General features: G+C 37.5%; 1 protein-coding gene across 1 annotated transcript; it reads right to left on the bottom strand.

The window, feature by feature from the left end:
* Positions 1 to 2,569: 2,569 nt before the first annotated feature.
* Positions 2,570 to 16,754, bottom strand: GATM (glycine amidinotransferase (L-arginine:glycine amidinotransferase)). The gene is made up of 9 exons (XM_004687839.2): positions 16,582 to 16,754; positions 14,761 to 14,979; positions 9,763 to 9,958; positions 8,859 to 9,049; positions 8,145 to 8,282; positions 7,840 to 8,004; positions 6,322 to 6,385; positions 5,758 to 5,874; positions 2,570 to 3,614 (listed from the first exon to the last, which is right to left on the bottom strand). The coding sequence occupies exons 1-9, from the start codon at positions 16,648 to 16,650 to the stop codon at positions 3,502 to 3,504; spliced, it is 1,272 nt and encodes a 423-aa protein (XP_004687896.1). The 5' UTR covers positions 16,651 to 16,754; the 3' UTR covers positions 2,570 to 3,501.
* Between the last annotated feature and the right edge of the window lie 203 nt (positions 16,755 to 16,957).

The raw sequence follows: 16,957 nt of genomic DNA, 5'->3' as shown, positions 1-16,957 counted from the left end.
GTACTAAGTGATGGGAATCTGTTTTATATATCTATGTAAATTCTATCTTCTATTCATCCAAAACTTGGTGACAAAATCTGAGGTATTTTCCTAGACTTTTGGGTGGTATACTTATATAGTTACAAGTTACTATACTCTTCTGATCCATGAACTTTATTTTTAAAATTTGTTTGAGGTAACATTGGTTTACATTACTATATGATCCAGAGGAATAGGTTTACACTTACTCAGATGTACATCATCACACCCAACTGACCCTTTAAGCTTTATTTTTTTTTAAAGATTTACTTATTTATTCATATAGAACTGGGGTACAGGCCAGAGATGTGAAGGGTGAGAGGATTCACCAGAGACAGAGCGGGGATCAGAATAGGCAGATCGACGAAGTACACTGCTGAGGGGAGCAGCGGGCAGGTCAGGAGAGGTCTGCCTTGCCATGTGGATCTCCTCCGGGGCAGGCAGGAATTGAACTCATGCGGAAGTGGCTTAAGCTTCTTAGAGCTGTGCTTTAACCCGCTACGCCAAAAGGGAGGGCTTGAGCTTTATTTTTAAAAGGCTATTATGACTGAAAGGAAAGTCTTAATTTTTACTAAGAACTAGACACCTTCCATATAATGTCAATATTAGATTTTAGATAATATTAAGGGTTTTTGTTTTGTTTTTCTGGCACTGTGTTTTTCCTAATATGCCTAGCTGTTTCTTCCAGATATTAAATTACGAAGGGATTGGTGTTCCCTAGGAAAAGTGGTAATCTGTAATTGTTAGTGTGATCTGGAAACCTGACATCTTGCAGCAGCAGATAGCAGTCCTTCTGCCTGCCATAGATCATAGAAGAAGCCACTGGACTGCAGTGAGTGGTAGAAGACAGACAGAAAAGGAAACCTGATAGCAACAGCATCATAAATAAGGCTGTTTGTGTCTTCTCCACAACCTTGACAAAAATGCATTCCCACAGCAGTGTCATAGTGTCTAAAAATAGAGACTTTAAGTCATGCCACCAAGCTATCTTTGTTGAAATAATTGTCTTATTTAATGACAATGCAGAAGACCAGTGAAAGGGATAAGGTGGCTGAAGAAGGAGGTGTGCAGCATGGGTTGGTCAGCTGAGTCCAACTGTGATATTGTATTGAATCCATGATGCCTTAGGCACTTAAGAGCTCAGGATAAGGCCTAGAAGTTCTGGCCGTACATAGCCCATGGGAGTTATTAGTGGACATGTGGGAGGGGAGGACCTGCACAAACAAGATAATCCCAGATTTTGGAGCAGAGAAAAGGCCCAAGGAGAGGATCCTATGCACATTCTCCTTTAAGTGTAGGAAAAAGACAATCCAGTGATGGAATTTGAAAATTAGTAAGAGGATGATAGAAACTCAGGAAAGACCTTCAAAGGCAGGGTAAGACCCAAGTATCTACTGGAAATGACATTCAGATTAGGAATATTATCAGTGTATTTAAAAAAAAAATAGTATCAGTGTATTTGAAAAAAAAATAGTAGGAGACGGGTGGGGGGTAAAATAAAAGGTAAAAATGTTGAGGTAGATGTATTCTTCCTAGAAGTTTATTTCAAACAAGGAAAATGAAGTTTTATTTCAAACATGGTTTTGAGAGTGACTGCTGGGGAAGGGAGGAAAATACATACTTACACACGCAGAGGCTGGAGTTATAAGAAAGATAATTGATATGGAAAGTTCTGCAAAGAGAGAAAGATTAAAATGAAAGGACAGTTGTGTGGGCTAGACCCAATCAAAAGGCTCACCTGTTTCTGTAGTATTGAGGGAAGTGTCTATTTGTAGAGGGTTGAGAAGTAAAGCGAGTGATGAGACAAAGCCTGGCTTTTCTCTTTAGAGGCTTAGCTAAAGGCAAGGAGAGAAAGGACTTGAACCAGAAAATGCAAATGCAGATAAATGGATAAGAGATAGGAGCCGAAAAGCTGAGAGAACAGACACATGGTGGCCTCTATTTTCTCTGTGAAAAATGAAACAGTATGACTAAATAAGAGAACAGAGTGATGTTTGGAACTGCCACTGAGGAGAATGTAGAGGAGTATCTAACAGAATTTTTGGCTATTATTTACCTGGGGATATATAACCTAAGTGCATACACCAACGCACACAACTATATAGATTCCTTATGCAGGATTCAGTCTACCTGTAGAACTGACAGGTGTTTCTGTGGTGGGCCGAAAATGACATCATGATACAAAGGAGTGAAAAATGTTGCTAGGAAATGATCAAAAGCTACAACTTACTTCATTGTTCATCTCCCTCTACTCACCCACCCCTTATATTTTTCATGAGTTAAAACATTTTTCATCTTAGAAACAGAGACTTTCTTTTTGGGGGCCTGGAATTAATCTCTTATATTTAGAAGATATTACTGAGTGAGTGAATCAATTAAATAAACTTTAACTGCTACACATTTATAAATGCAAATATTAAATTTAAGCTTTTATCTACTAGGGATAAATATTTTGGTTATTTTGGAGCATTAAAATTCTGTCCCAAGCACTATATTCCTATAATTTACTTACTTATACTTAACATAAGTCAACTGATGCCAAACTCTGATAAAATCCATTCTGTAACACAAAAGTTTATTAGAATAAAAATACATGTATTGAACATTAAGATTATTTCTCACTGCATGTAGTCTATATCTCCATTAGTTTTTTAAAATCCTTTTAAAGTTTGCATTTTAAATAATTTGCATTATCTGTAAACAGATATTTAGATTACCAATGATGCAATGTATCTATCTGATAATGAACATAAAAATTTAGGGATGGAACTGATGGTTTTCTCCATTGGACTAAATATTTCTGTGAACTTTTGGAAAAAGAAGCGAGATTAAAATATATCAGTTGAACTAGTGTAAACTGTGTGAAAAAGTTTTTAGTGGCAAATATCACTAAATGTTCAGATGAGAATATTAAAAACATTCAAGCAAAATTCACTTAAAGTTTTGCATAGGCTAGGTTATTTTCATAAAACAAAAAAATTAAAAATTACCAAAATTTTTTCTTAGAAAAAAAAAAGACAATTAGCTGGTACTACTCAAGATCTGTATATGTTCTAAGTCTTCTCATTCAGAAAAAAGAAATGATACAACATTCACAAGTCCAGTAAACAGGGAAAAAATGAAGATTAGGGCCAACATTTCAAGCTGCCGTTTGGAAAGAAAATTAAAAACAGAGGTAGATGGTTAAATATTAGCGGCCAAGTTATATAAAAGACTAATTTCTGTTTTCGTAAATATATTCACCAAATTCTACAGCTGAAGCCAAATAGTAAATAAATTTAGGAGTATAGAGTAAGACCTAGCACACGTTATTTTCCTCATATCAAAGAAAAGTAATAAAAATAAACCAGGCTTAAGACCCCTGTTAAGGATATGATTGTTTAAAGCACTACAGTTCATGCATGTTTTAAAGCGAGAGAATGAACCTGTCCCTAAACTTCCTAGATTTATCTGAGGCCAAGCCACAAGCCCCAGCAGGCCTGGTCAATCAAAGTAGGACTGTAGAGTGCCTCGGCGCCGGACATCACAGGTCCAGCAGTGGAAACCTCCTCCCAGGGAGTTGGCATTGCGAATGTTAACTTTAATGGTACTGATACCTGCATTGAAAGAGAGAAGTAGTCAGTTAGATGAACTCACAAGAAAATTCTTCTACAGAAAGTCAATCTAAAGATGGGCAGGAATCCTGCAGTTCTAATCCTTAAATCTAACCCAACCCCTTTAGCTTTATGTTGGCTGATTACATTTTATCTGACTGAACTCTATTTTGTGCTACTGATTAGTCACAAGCCAATAGATTAGATGAACAGATATTTCTGCCAAATGTTCAAAAATGATCAAAAACTAACATTTCAGGTCCTTTGAGAATTTTACTGTAACTATTTTGTCAGACTTTTAAATTTTAACATTGTCAATGTAGTTGAAAAGTATAATTTAGCCAAACTAAAAAGTTGACTTTACCTACTCATGTATAAGCAGTTTATTTATTAGGATTCACTTTACTAGATCACCCTTAGGAAACAATGGAACATAACATGTTTTTTTGTTTTTTTTTTTAACGATTTATTTATTCGTACAGAACTGGGGTACAGGCCAGAGGTGTGGAGGGTTAAGAGGGTTCACCAGAGACAGAGTGGGGCACAGAACAGGCAGATCGATGAAGTACACTGCTGAGGGGAGTAGTGGGCGGGTCAGGAGAGGTCTGCCTCACCATGTGGATCTCCTCCGGGGCAGGCAGGGATCGAACTCATGCAGAAGTGGCTTAAGCTTCTTTGTGCTGTGCTATAACCTGCTGCGCCACCAGGGAGGGCCATATAACGTGTATTTTAATAGCTGGGTTATGTAGTTATACAGCTACCAAGGCTACACGGACCGCTAGTTTAATCAGGCACCATTTGTCCTAATGTGACGGTTATATGCACAGTCCAATCCACCAGTGGTATTAGGAAGAGTTTACTGTTTGGCACAGTGGGGTTTTAGAAAGAAAAAGGAGCTCATGATTTTGAGGGGAAGGTCAGCGACAGTCACTATAGGATCCACAGGTATGGTCAAAGGAGTGGGAAGCAGCAAACCTTCCTGAGAAGGTGAGAATAAGCAGAGCTTTAAAGAGTAGGAGTAGAGTTAGGACACAGGTAAGGGATGGGCTTGGGGTAAAGAGTGGACTTTTAGACATGAGATATGTTTCCTGGTAGAAAGACTTATCTATCTTAGTCAGATGGTTGTAGTCCTATTACTCTGAATCAGGGGGAATTAGTTGTTTGAGAAATTCCCTGTGTCTAAAAAGACTATTATTAAAAATAAAATTATAAATCAGAAATTTGGTAATGACATTTGAAGTTGAGAAACAATAAAATATTAACAGTCAAGGAACATTAACTCCAGGAATTGGATTAGTATTTAACAGAAGCCAGAAAAAAAAAAGTAAGATAGTATTAGAAATAAAATTGGGCTCATTTTAAAGCTGATAGTCCAATCCTTTAAAACTCACTCTAAATTAAAGAGGAATGTGTCAAAGGGCAAATAATTTCTTCTTCTTAGTACATCCAGAATATAACACGTAAGTCAAAGTATGATTCAATTGAAACAAGTATAATGCCTGGATTTATTTGATAGTTAGCATTTAAGGGTGATAAATATAACTACTGTTGACTATAAAAGCCATGTGAAAATTTTTTTCTTTCAATACGTACCTCAGTATTAAAGTAACTGGTCTAAAGTTTTAACATCAGGATAAGCAAACACCTACCCAAGTGAAATACAGTTCTGCCTTGTAGTTCAATATTGAATAACTAACAACCCAGCATGACACTGTTGACTGTACATAGCATTTGTCACTTCTCTTATCTATACCTTTGTTAAGTCCTTTAAAATATATAATGACAATTAAGTTACCTTTAAAAGACCTTCAATAATTTCACTTGGGGAAAGGCTAAAAACTTCTGTTCATGTCCAAAAGGGTAGTTCACACACGGGCACCAGGAGATAGGTAAGTCACAGAAGATTGATAAACTTATTGCTAAAGGGGGTGTCTAAGAAGACTGGATGCATCCCCAACCTTTTGAGATTATGACTGTTGGAAATGTAAATATTACCCATTATAAAATATCAGTAATAGCTTGGTATCTCAGAAAGGAATAGAAATTGAATTAGATAAATTATTCATGAGAACTACACATTAATTCTTCAGTTTCTTCTCATTTAACATTTTCATGTATAACAACGTGTTTCAGTAATTGTACATACCCAGCTTTTCAAACATCTTTTGAATTGGGACTTCATTGGCATCCACCATAACACGCTTTTCATCTAGCATTAAGACATTCATAGAAAGCCATTTGGATGACATCCAGAGTGGGTGATCTAAAAATAGCAACAACCATTAAATCATGTCTGCTATCAATTTTGTTTCAAGCAAGGACTGAAAGTACAGAAATACCTATGATGAAGTCACAGCTCAGTTCTTTCAGTGGTTCACTTTCCTTGTAGAACTTTATTTTAATCTTAAAAAGACTTATTTGTATATATTATAAATCAGTCTATATTCATTGCACTACTGGATTTCACCTTATTTCCTGTCCCTTTATACTGATTTTTTCCCATCTTCTCATTTTTATTTGCTATGTAGGATGCAAACACAAGCTTAGCCTTATTCTAGTACAGTCCCAAGCACTAGATTATTCCTAACTGGGACACATTATATCTAAATTACTTATATCCAAATTAATATTTGGGTGGCTGTTTATAGGTGAAAGGTTATTATTGATTGAAATAATCATTTTAGTCTGTGAGTACTAAAAGAAAACATACCATCTGGGATGACTGGTATTGGAGGAGTAACTATGGTCCATCCTGCTTTCTTGAAGAGATCAATCTGCATGACCAAAACAAAGCAAAACAAAAGCTCAAAAAAGGTTAAATCTACAAGTATTAGAGTTAGTATTCTTGGTATCTCATATCCCTCATGATTAATAATTCTTTGTGAGAAGCTGTCTTCTGAACTGCTAAAAACTTTTTTTAAAGATTTATTTATTTATTCATATAGAACTGGGGTACAGGCCAGAGATGCGGAGGGTGAGAGGATTCACCAGGGACAGAGTGGGGAGCAGAACAGGCAGATCGACTAAGTACACTGCTGAGGGGAGCAGCGGGTGGGTCAGGAGAGGTCTGCCACGCCATGTGGATCTCCTCCCTGGCAGACGGGGATAGAACTCATGCGGAAGTGGCTTAAGCTTCTTAGTGCAGTGCTTTAAGCAGCTGCACCACCAGGGAGGGCCGTAAAATTTTTTAAAAAAATTAAAATTTCAAAATAGATGATTTAATCTAAATTCTAATTAGAAAAATATATAAAATACTCAAGATTACTTAAAGTTAAAAAGGAATAAATGTTAAAACTTTTTAAAATATGCTTTTCTCAGGTTTCCAATATTTTAAAACACCAAAGGTAATTTTCTTTGAGAAGTTCTCATTAAAGAAAATTAAAATATTTCCTAACTATTTATTTATAAGAAAATAAAAATGCGACTATGTTAAACTAATAGCCCATCAACTTTACTACCCATCACTTTGTATCCATAACTATAGTGTACTGGCAAATGTTATATCCCAAAGAACCATAATTGTGCTAACAACTGATGAGTATTTAATGACTCTGTGTTCATATACCTACTTAGTATATCAATACATTGTATAAAATAACATAAGTAATTCATCTTGGTCATTGGATCTGTTATATGGGATAGAAAGGAATAGTGCCATGGCCGAACAGAGCTTTTTAGAAAGTATACTGGAGCCCAGGAATTAACATAAAATACTCACTGCCCAACTGGAAGTAGGGGCAGTGGGCAGAAATAGATGTTGCAGGTGAGGGAGACCGACAAGCTATAGTGAATCAGCTCTGTTCCTTCCTGCAAAAAAGGGCTGTTCAAAGGAGGCCTGACCCCTTTAGAGAAGGAAGGAGATACCACTGCACAGTGGCATTGCCCTACACATGCAGGGTTCATCTTATTTGCAATTTAGCTAATGTGGAGCCTCAAGTGATAAGATAATACCACTTTGATAAAAACAGGCATATATGCACACAATTGAGGCTTTAATAGTGGGAAGCAGTCAAAGTCAAAGTCCATCTAATTCCCAAAGCTTTAATGTATATTTGCAAATGTTGGGCATCTTATAAATAAGCAATCCAATGTTTGATTGTAATAATTCTGAACACTGCTTGAATTTGCCATTTTGAACCATTTAGGATCAATAGGAACCATGGAAGTACTTAAAATATAAGTGGCAATTATTTCAGTTGTTTTAAGAGAATACTAAGAACTCTATTACCTGATGACAAGGTCGATCAGGATTGGAAAGAACAAGACCAGGTCCAATGATGTTGAAGGTGGCATCAATATGCATTGGGTTGGGATCTTTAAAGGAGATGATATGCACTCTGTAGTCTGGAGCAAGATGTCTACGCATCCATTCAATGCCCAGGTAGTTTGTAACCTACAAGTAGAAGGAAGACACAAATCTATAAAGATTTGGCTCTATTTTAGAAAACTAGAAATATGTAGAATGAAAATATTTTAATTGGGATATTTAAAAAATAACAGAATGTGACATTTCAAAAGCAGCTTTTATCAAACCTGGCTTCTCTGTGCAAAAATATCTCTTCCAGCTCGAATAAAGTCAGCAGCATCAAAGCATGGCTCAAACTCAGTCGTCACAAATTTTCCCTGAGCAGCCAATTTGTGCCTATCTTCTACAGAATGGATGGGGTAATCCTAATTGGAAAAATAAAAAATGGGCATACACAATGTACTGGTGGTGGTAAGGAAATTCATTGCAAAGAAAATTATTTCAATACCATCATTTCTCAAAATACTACTACCCTTGTTTTAGACTAAGACATGCAAAGAGTAGACTTATGTTAACTAAACCGACAATAAATAAATATTTCTAATATTAGGCATGGTAGCAATTTTCCTGATACTTTTCTGTCTCCATCAAGGAAGAGCTATATGCCTTAGGTAAGTTTTTCTCCCTGTAATAAAATGATACTGCTGTCTCACGGGGTTGTTGTGAGGAAAAAACAACACTGAGGATATAAAGAAAGCACCTAGCTCAACACCTGGCACAAGGTCGCATCAAGTAAATGTTAACTCTTATTATTTTATTAACCACAATTTTACTCTTATTTTAATCATAAAACAATAGTTTTCTTAAAAGTAGGTATATCCTCAGTTTCTGAATATGTAACAAATACAAAGTATCATAGACTATCTCCACCTTTATTTAGAAAGCTACTAATAAAGAAAGTAGCTTTACAATTATAAAGTTACTTATAATTAGAAACTTACCTGGTCATAAAGCTCATCAGCCATTGTGGGCTTAGGAGCAGTTGTCCACTTGGCTCCACGGTGGAAATAATCTTTGATAATGGATCGATATGCACGGTACTCAAAGAAACGAGCGCGCCATGCCATGGGAGCCTCGATAATCTCATTCCCTACAACTATCAGGATGTCTCGAGGCATTGCCCCATATAAACCTGTCAGACCCAAAAATTTCCACAGAAACCTCAGTGAGAAGCCTTGGAAATATTATCAGTATATGATTACTATTTTTTTGGTTAAAAAATACATACAATCTCTATGTATGTGTATAAATTTAATTGTATGCAAAGGGAAAAATATGGAATGATACCTATTAAAATGGAATCAACATTAATTCTGTATAGTGATGATGGAGCAAAAACAACAACAAAAAAGGAGCAATACAGTTTTGAGCCGCCAGGTTTTCACCTTTAGTAAGCTCCTTCCTTGAAAACAGAAATAGAGTTCTTCAGAGAGTATCAGTATCACAAGTTATAAATTGGGCCAGGTAGCACTTCTAGAACAATAAAATTAAACTCAGGCACAAAATCAATATTGCAGCAATGTCAATTAATAATAAAATGGGAATGTTTCTGTTCCCCTCTTCTGCTCCTAAGGAAAATCAAATGAAATCCACTGTTCTAATATAAGGAAATGTCCACAAGGTTTAGAAGCACTGAAAACTGTGCTTGAACAATTTTCAAGCAAATGAACAATGTTTACACATTAATCATGTCAAAAAGAACCAAACTGTTTCCAAATAATCTTTGAAGTTTTGAAAGACTGTTAAAGGAAAGAAATAGAGCTGAGAAATCACCCAGCTTACCTCCTTACACATTAAAGAAAATCAAAAGTTAAGGTACTAGCTGTTTATCTGATCATTGCTTACCCGTAGACTCAAAATCAGGAGTTTTATACTTAAATGTCCAGTCAATGGGATCAGGTCTCCTCACTGTCACTCCTTCCATTTTTAAAATATTGCACATTTCTTCAATTTCAGCAACAGCCTTTTTCAGGTGATCTTTGGGAAAATAATGGCCTCCATGTTTTTGGTAAAACGGCCAATACTTTTCATATGTGTTGGCCTAGAAGCAGAAGAAATACAAAATAGTTATAGGAAAAACATACAACACGTGATAGAATCATAGGCAGTGAACTGATTTGTATAACACGGGGGAAGTGAGACTATGAGCATGCATCTTACCCCGTGATATTCCCAGCACTGAGCAGGGTTGGTGGTCCAGGTTGGCCTTTGTGCTTCCCACCCTTCTCTGGCAACGTGTCTTATAACCACAACTCTCCCTCCCCAATCCAGACAAGCTCTCATACTGCTTCAAGTTTTGTCATAGAAGAAAGTGATCAGGTAAATGAATACACAGTTTTTTAGTAGACAGAGAAAAGTTTAACATTTAGAAAGTATTTGCAGATTATATGTATTTTACAAGACAAGTGAATGGCAAACAGTTGAATGTTCAATTTGCTAAAAATGACTGTTATAAAATAACTTAATTGAAGGGTGAAAATTAGAATTCTTCATTTTCATATGCTAAAGTTCTTAGTCGACTTAAAGAAATACATTGGGAAATGTATATGATGCATATGGATGTACTCATAAGCATCTAAGAATCAAGAGAGATGAAGCAGAAGTCCAAGCAGAAGACTCAAATACTAAAAAAACAAACAAAATAAAAATAAACCCTTGAACCTTCATCAAAAGATTGGCAAAGCAATGTATATTTATATATTTAAGCTAAAAAAACATTTAAAGCAGACATTTAAAAACATTTTCATTATATCATTGATTAACTGGCCAACTACAGGTTCTGATCAGATAAGAAGATTCATTCCAAATCAATTTCAGATAGTAAGTGAAAGAAGAAAGGAGAGAAACTCAGAAGGCGAAAACTCAGTAATGGGACTAGCTGCCTCTTCTTTAATATCAAAGACAATGTCTTCTCCAGATTTTCTGTCTCTACTTACATTTGTACCTCACTCTGATGATATAAAACAGAAAAGCAGGCCTCTCTCTTGTCAATTCAGTAGCTAACTGGAACTGAGCCTGCTTAATTAGGGATAAGAATATGAAAAACAGGAGTTTAGCGAACACGAAGGATGCCAGTGAAGCTCTAAAACTTTGGTTTACAAACTAAAGTACATGGGCCAATCTGGCCCCCAAACTGTTTTTGTAAATAAAAGTTTTATGGGACCACATCTATTTGAATTGTCGATGGTTGCTTTTGCACTACAATGCGGAGCGTTGAGACCTATGGTATACAAAGTCTGAAATATCTGGCCGTATACAGAAAAAGTTTGCTGACTCCCTATCTGTACTATTAGTTGCTTTATTATGGAAGATCTACAGGCAAACAAAGGGCTCAATTTTTAGTTAGCAGTATTACACATTTGAATATTTTTAAAGATAATTCATTTCATCTAAAAAACAAAACCAAACAGATGCATTCCACTGTTTTCTACTCCTAGGAAGTCCTGCAACAGCAATCAGAAAGAGAAGAAAATAATGACTCTTTATATTCCTGTCAGACACTTCCTGGCACTACTCATCCATTCACCACTTTCTTCTTCTCATGCCAGGCACATCCCTCACAATCCACTAAGAGACAAGAAGGCTTTGAAAATTTAACACCGGGTTACAAGCAGATGCATAGTCATTTTGATCTTTCTGGATGCATTCCAAGGTATTCTGTGTATTTGTGCAACATGAAGCTTGCCTGATAATATAAAGTAAACTTTCCTGGGAGCAAAAAGTTGTTTGAACAAGTGTAGAGTTTATACTCTGTTGAGGTTGGACAAAGTCCAAATGATCAGGGCACATTATACTTTCCAAGAGATAATTGGAAATTATTTACACTTCCTTTATTACCCTGATAAATGAGTTAGCAATCATTTACTGTCTGCAACTACATTAAGTGCTTAGCATATGCTATTTTTAATAATCTGTTAGAGTTGGAGCATCCCTAGAAACTTTATAGTCTTTCAAAGTCTAAAATCCTTCAGGAGGAGCTATTAAATAGTGTTTTTAGAAGACTAGGGAATCTCAACAGAAACTCTTATTTATAGAAACTTCTTATTTATCCAGCTGCAAACTTATATTGCATTAACCTTGACTGACTATTTTTACAAGAGGTCCTTTATCTTGGGCATTATTTTATTTTAAATAAAAAGACAAAAGCAAAACAAAAAGTACATATCTGATGAAAGTATTCACTACATTTTGCAGAATAAAAAATCATACAGCATTTAAAAATTATGTGTCCTTACAACTATTACTCATCCCATAAAATTCCTCTAGCACTTATATCTTCTAACATGGTTTGTGTTCACTCTAATTTCCTATAAATAGCTTACTATATTAAGTTATCTTTCATTGTTCTGAAACTGAATATTTCTGTACCATTTTCCTCCACTAGAAACTAAGGCCTTGTTTTCTAGGGACCATGTATATCTTAAATATACTTTTTCTCCCTCAGTACTTAGTTTAGGATGTGACATAATGCAGAAATAGTCAGACAAATTAATGAAATCAATATTGTTAATGCTACTAATACCTACAACTATTAGACCCTTCAATATAATGTTGTGATGTAATTGGGAAAGTGGACCCACACAACTATGAGTTGTGGTTTGTTGTTTAAATTATTTAACATGTAACCTTTTACCTTCATATTTTATCTTATGAAGTAGATAACAAACCTTTCAATATCTTCATTTTCTAAAGCCCAGGAATTTGTGGAATCTTGCATAAGGTCAGACATCTGATGAACTGAAACTAGCTATCAAGCTTTTATCAAATACCTAATTTAATCCTGGTCTCCTGACTTCAGCCTGCCATACATTATACCAGCCCATGAAATAACAAAGTCTAAAGTCATAAATCAAGTGACAGTTACTCAAAGTAATGTCTTGAGAATTCTGATTTCATAAGATCACAGGTATAAAAGTCAGTGTTTTTAATGAAAAGTAGGAGGATAAACTACTGCCTTAACTTGAAATTTAATTTCACCCAATTAAAATGGTTAGAGATGAGGTATCTTTAGAAAACAAAGACTTTAAAAGATCATGCCTTTTTAAAAACATGTGGAAGGTAAATAACATGCCATCAAAATTTCAAAAATATGAAACAAAGGCAGTTGTAGAACTGGAAGTTATTTCTTTTTTAAAATTTAAATATATTTCTTTATTTTTACATCATTCTTCATTGTGTGCATTTTTTCATCTTGGTTGTAATTCCATGGACTAGAAGGACTAGAAGTTGTTATTTCTTTCCCTTCCCCCCTATTTTGAAGTTCTAACTGAAGAATCTTTTTTTTTTTTTTTTTGAGATTACTTCCTAACTCGCCAGCACTTCTTAAGCTTTCCTGACACTTCAATTTAACTCTCTTGCCAATTGGTTGGTATGCATAAGATATTTAGTATCATTCTTCATTTCTATGAACATCTTTTATGCTGATATCTCCAAAGCCCTGATTCAAGGTAGACAGCATTTCTCATAATGATGACAATGATATAACAGAACTTATTCAATCTACATTATAAATAAAAATATAAATACTCAGGAGGAATTTAAATAACTTGAAGAATATAGTTGTAACCTATTACAATGCAGCTCAGGCTGTGTCTGTATGTGTAAGGCACTCCTTTTGATATGGGATGATATGGATACAGTATGCATATAGAATACTAGCCCACAGAGGCCTGGCTGTAAGAATATTATACATGAAAAAACATTAAGAGTTTCAAAAAGGGTGACATTACTTGTTGTGAGAGAAATTCTTAAGGCTTTCCGGAGGTGCCATTGGAGCTCGGTGGTAGTAAGAGGAGTAGGTTTAAACTGCATACAAGAGGGGTGCAGGAAGAGACCTAGGTGAGAACACAGGCATGAGGCTTGTTTGGGGAACAGGGAACAGTCTAATTTGGTTGCTTATATGATTATCTTATAAAGTCTGCTAAACACCAGTGAAATAGTAGAGATGAGAGGGACCCAAACAAGAATGAACATTTGCTAACCTGCCATACTAACATGTATTTTTAAGATGAGCATGACTGAAATGGGAAGTCCTAGAAAGGCAGACATGAGCCAGATTGTGAAGGCTCTTGAATACCAAGAGTACCAAGCAGTGGGAGACACAGTAGAATGAAAGTATATTAGAGCAGGCTGATGATAAGATCACATTTCAGCTTAAAAAAAATTCACTCTTATAGAAACTGGAAAGTGGTTTGGAAAGAAGAGTGTAAATGGGGAGACCAATTAGGAGTTAACTGCAATAATACAGGTAGTAGATGAGATCCTGACCTAAGACAGCAGCAGAGGGATGAATGCAAACTTCATTTTAACACAAGATTTGCTCAATCTTTGGTGTTTTATCTTAAGTAAATAGGAATGCCAAAAACTAAAAGGAAGGAAAGAAGATCCAGTTTAGCAGAGTAGCTGGCAACGGAAACACAAGATGCACCAAATTTGAGGACAATATCCAGTAAGAAGTTAAACGCTGATCTGGAGAGAGTTCAGGACAGGAATCTGGACCATAGTGGAGGTGAGAGCTAAAACTGTGAGAACAGCTAAAAGAAGAGGGCCAAAGTGAAATTCTGTTCAACCCCAACACAATGGACAGTGAAAGAAGATGTAAGAAATAGTGAAAGAACTAGTATCCCCAGAAAAGGTCTCTCATAATCCAAAGGAAAGTTATCATTTGTGTAGTGTCAAATACGGCAGAGTTTTCAAGTAAGATAACTTATTATCAAATGCCAGATCTGTGAGGTCCAGAGGAAACTAAAGGGAGAATAATAATAGAGCTGAGTGAGAGCAGAAGCCAGACTGCAGAAAGTGAAGCATGAATCCACTTCAGACCTGAGAATACCCCCACTTTACCTTCACCTCCACCGTGAATGGTGGAACACAGGCATTTTCTGCTCTGCCCACTATCACTTCCTCTAAGGGGTCCCATTCGTTGTAAGAAGAGACAGGGCAGGCCTTGGGTAGAGGCTCAGTGGCCTTGTCGTCAGCTGCACAGGAGTTCTGGGAGGAAGCCGCAGCTGCCTGGGTGCTCTGGAAAGTTCGCTGCACCCAGCCTGTGAGGATTCTTCCAAGCTTCCAAGGACAAAGAAAAGATTATTTATTGTGTAGAACTTACAGTACTTTTGGGGGGCGGGGGTTGGAAGACATAGAGGTGGGATGAAAACTTAGGACAACAAAGTCAGGCATTTAAAATTCGTTTGCAGAGAGTTAGTACATAGTGGGTTGTGGGGTTACAGGTGAGTTTTACCTTGTTTATTAGACATCCTTTTATCTATTATGTTAATTAACACAGTTTTTAAAAAACTGCTCAGAAGATTTGTCCCCAACAAATTACAACCCCATTTATAACTCAGAATTTTGTTCTGCAGTCAAACTTTAAAAAACTTTTCTGGATGGCACACGGGTGACTTGGTGATGGAAAACCCTTGGGGACTACAACTGAGATGGAAAAAAAATGTAAAAATGTAAAATAAACTGTTATAAAATAAAAAAAAAAAACTTTTCTGCAGATGATAGGTCATTCTCTTCCCAGAAAATCAAGAGAAGTTGCCCCAGGCCTCCCTACAAAGTCCTGCCTGGGGAGAAAGCCTCTCTTAGTATCAAAGTTATCAAAGTTGACCGCTATTAGGGTTTTTTCTTCCCAAATGAAAATATAGAAACTGTAAACGATCTTATTTTTCAGGATAGTCAGCTTCAATGTAAAAAATTTTCACTCCAGATACACACTTCACATTGTTTCCCACTTCAACTCCAAGAGTGACAAAGTGCTCTCTCCTGTTTTCCAGATGGTCCATAACACCTAGCCAAGATAAAGATTAATCCTGGCACAAATTTAAACAAATAGAAGGTTTAAGAACTTTAAAAATATCTTTTGAAAATGCAACATCTATAAAAACCTAGAGCAGGGTAAGTCCCTTACTCACTGGGCAAACCTAAACCACCCAAATATTCACCCTACTCTGTTACAAGGGTAGGGAGGATGGTGGATAGGAGCCAGGCTGAGAACCAAAGCAAGAAGGTGACAGCTGTGCTGGAACCGGTTGCCAAGAGGAGCCAAACTACCCTTCTATTCTTGTTCTAGGACCTAGGAGGGTCTGCAGGCACATGCTTACATACCAGAGAAGCAAGGGTGGGACCAGGCAGAAACTCAGTACGGAATGAACTTGCTCCAGCTCTTCTCGTGACCCAAGACTCCATATTATACTTAAAGAGGGCCTGCTTGCTCATCTCCGTTCCTGGAATCCCACTTTGCCTCCCCATCTGTCCATCAGCCCTGCAGGTATTTCCCCCAAAGCTTCCTAACGCTATACCCATTCAGGGCACTACAACACACTAACGCCACTAGGAGTGGTCACTCGTTGTCCACACCACCTCACCCTGGAATCGAAACTCGGTAAAGCAAAGAAGATACAGCTGGGGAGGACAGCACTTACAGTGCTGACCGCCAACGCCGCCCCAGACCCGCAGAGAGCAACTGTGCCCATGGGGTGGGGCCCTAACGCATGCACCCCTTTCTGGGGACACCACCAAGCTCTCGGCTGCCAGCAAAGGCTCTTGAAGCCGAGCTTCCAAGGAATATCAGAAAGGTCTTTGTCCTGCAACTCTAGGGCAGGGAAGGGAGGGAAAGCAGGGGAAAGCACGCGGCAGCCGCACCAGGCGGGGGCTAGCACGCACCCGAGACCCGATGTAGTGCACCGCCTCGGCGCCTCGGCTCCCGCCGCGCAGACACCGCACCCGCAGCATCGCTCCGCGCCCGCTGGTCCAAGAGCGGAATGTTCCGGCGCTCGGCCAAGCGCGTGAGAACCTCCTGAGAGCGCGCCGGGAGCGCGGTGTGGGGACGCGCAGCCCACGGCCTTTTGTAGCCTCGCCCCGCCCTGGCCCCCCCCCCCAACTCCAACCTCCACCCCCACCCTCTTCCTTGCTGCTCCTCCTCTCTCGCACTTGGTCAGCTCCTCCCCACTCCAGCGCCCCATTGGCTGCCGGAAACAGGTGGCTGGGCCAGTGCAGAGGGCCACCCCGAATTAGGAACTGTCGGGGAAAGCAGGGTCAA

This window comes from Condylura cristata, unplaced genomic scaffold (assembly GCF_000260355.1).
Source record: "Condylura cristata isolate star-nosed mole 26May11 unplaced genomic scaffold, ConCri1.0 scaffold00023, whole genome shotgun sequence".
NCBI lineage: Eukaryota > Metazoa > Chordata > Mammalia > Eulipotyphla > Talpidae > Condylura > Condylura cristata.
This window is presented reverse-complemented; position numbering and strand designations above follow the sequence as displayed.

Excerpts from the sequence above, each read along its gene's own strand:
- GATM (XM_004687839.2), bottom strand. The coding sequence starts at position 16,650 with ATGCTGCGGGTGCGGTGTCTGCGCGGCGGGAGCCGAGGCGCCGAGGCG. Across the intron at positions 9,959-14,760 it reads CATTCACGGTGGAGGTGAAG|GCCAACACATATGAAAAGTA; the intron begins GTAAAGTGGGGG and ends TTCTGCTTCTAG. Across the intron at positions 5,875-6,321 it reads AATACCAGTCATCCCAGATG|ATCACCCACTCTGGATGTCA; the intron begins GTATGTTTTCTT and ends TGCTATTTTTAG.